The 1,390-nt window shown below is 40.7% G+C and overlaps 1 protein-coding gene across 1 annotated transcript; it reads right to left on the bottom strand.

The window, feature by feature from the left end:
- Positions 1-225: 225 nt before the first annotated feature.
- On the bottom strand, positions 226-1,329 carry LOC105462190 (transient receptor potential-gamma protein-like). Its single transcript, XM_011708718.1, has 2 exons — positions 1,063-1,329; positions 226-944 (listed from the first exon to the last, which is right to left on the bottom strand). The coding sequence occupies exons 1-2, from the start codon at positions 1,320-1,322 to the stop codon at positions 593-595; spliced, it is 612 nt and encodes a 203-aa protein (XP_011707020.1). The 5' UTR covers positions 1,323-1,329; the 3' UTR covers positions 226-592.
- Between the last annotated feature and the right edge of the window lie 61 nt (positions 1,330-1,390).

Genomic DNA, 1,390 nt, shown 5'->3' with positions numbered 1-1,390 from the left:
TCCTTAGTCCGTTGATTCCTCCGAATCGACGGACTATATCACAGTTTATGACGTATTGTATTTAGAATATTATTTAAAAAAATAGATTTGACTGATAGCTGGGCTTAATTGAACAAGGAGAAGTTAATTCGTACCCTTGCTGCTCAGTGTAAAGAAAGCATTCTAGTATTCTAAAATAAATCAGGATTAGAAACGGATAAAATTACAGTATATAAAATTACAGTAAAGATTTGCATATAATATTTATTTGCGCATTATAAGTTTTGTGTGAAAGTCTGATGAAAAAATTACGTTACATAGACGTTTAAAGACATGTTTGTATATTATCGATATATTACTAAATAAGGTATAAAAATTTTCATTTTTATACGCCCCGGTGTATGTATACACAAATAACCCAGTGCGATCGAACGATCGTACGCATTTAATGTGGCGAATCTGCGAAAGATAGAAAAAGCTTTAATCTCTCTTTCTTCTTCAGAGAGTTATGTAATACATTGTTGACGATTATCTCGATCATTTCCCGCTTCGTTCAAGCTCCAATTCCAAGCCCCGATTCCACGGCATTCTCGGCAACGCTGGACGTGTCTTCCTAAACCGCCAACGAATTCTCAATCGTTTCCTTGCTCTCTTGGACCAACTTCTGTTTGATCTTCTCGCCGTAAGGGTGTTTGTATTTACGTCTGACGACGTCCCAGTCGACAACGTTCTCGATTTTGACGACGTTCTGAAAGGACAGCTGACTCTCGAGTGGATTCGATTGAGCTACCGATAAGGCGACTCTATCCTTGTAGACCATTCTGGTGCGAGGGGACAGGCGAGCGCTCATCTCGTGCGTCAAAGAGAGCTGTTGTTGCTTTTTGGTCGCGCATTTCTTGCAGAGTTTGACAAAATACATAATCCACGTAGTCAAAAGATTCAGCGGGGGTGGTGCCATGGTGGTCCTATCGCGTATTGAAAATACAATTAGTGTGATGAATGATGCAATAAATGGTTTCATGCAACAACTTGCCGTACTTCTTCTTCTTAATATGTTTTTTTTTCTTCGGTACATCTTATTACCTGTTCATTTTTCGAATAAGCTTGCTCATTCCGTATTTCCACTCAATGTCCGATTGCGCCTGTATCCGCTGGTAGGTATCGCTCATCATGGCGATCAGGATATTAATAAGCACCACCACCACCAACATGTAAATGCCGAAGGTGAGCTTGAAGAGGACGAGCGTCCAAATGGGCTGCATACGTTCTACATTGAATTGTTCGTGTGTCGTCTGATCAAAGATGGCGAAGAACAACAACTCGACCGCAAGTACGGGATCCATCCTGACTGTAAATACCCGTTAAACAACGTGTCTCGTAAGATGCCTCGTGTATATGCGAGCGGACATAA

The sequence above is a fragment of the Wasmannia auropunctata genome, unplaced genomic scaffold (assembly GCF_000956235.1).
Source record: "Wasmannia auropunctata unplaced genomic scaffold, wasmannia.A_1.0 LD268713.1, whole genome shotgun sequence".
NCBI classification, from domain to species: Eukaryota; Metazoa; Arthropoda; class Insecta; order Hymenoptera; family Formicidae; genus Wasmannia; species Wasmannia auropunctata.
Note: the sequence above shows the minus strand (reverse complement) of the source record. Positions and strands in the feature narration are given on the sequence as shown.

What these genes read in the sequence shown, in the direction of transcription:
- LOC105462190 (XM_011708718.1), bottom strand. Translation starts at nt 1,322, where the DNA reads ATGGATCCCGTACTTGCGGTCGAGTTGTTGTTCTTCGCCATCTTTGAT. An exon ending in CTTATTCGAAAAATGAACAG is followed by an intron (nt 945 to 1,062) that starts GTAATAAGATGT and finishes AATACGCGATAG; the next exon opens with GACCACCATGGCACCACCCC.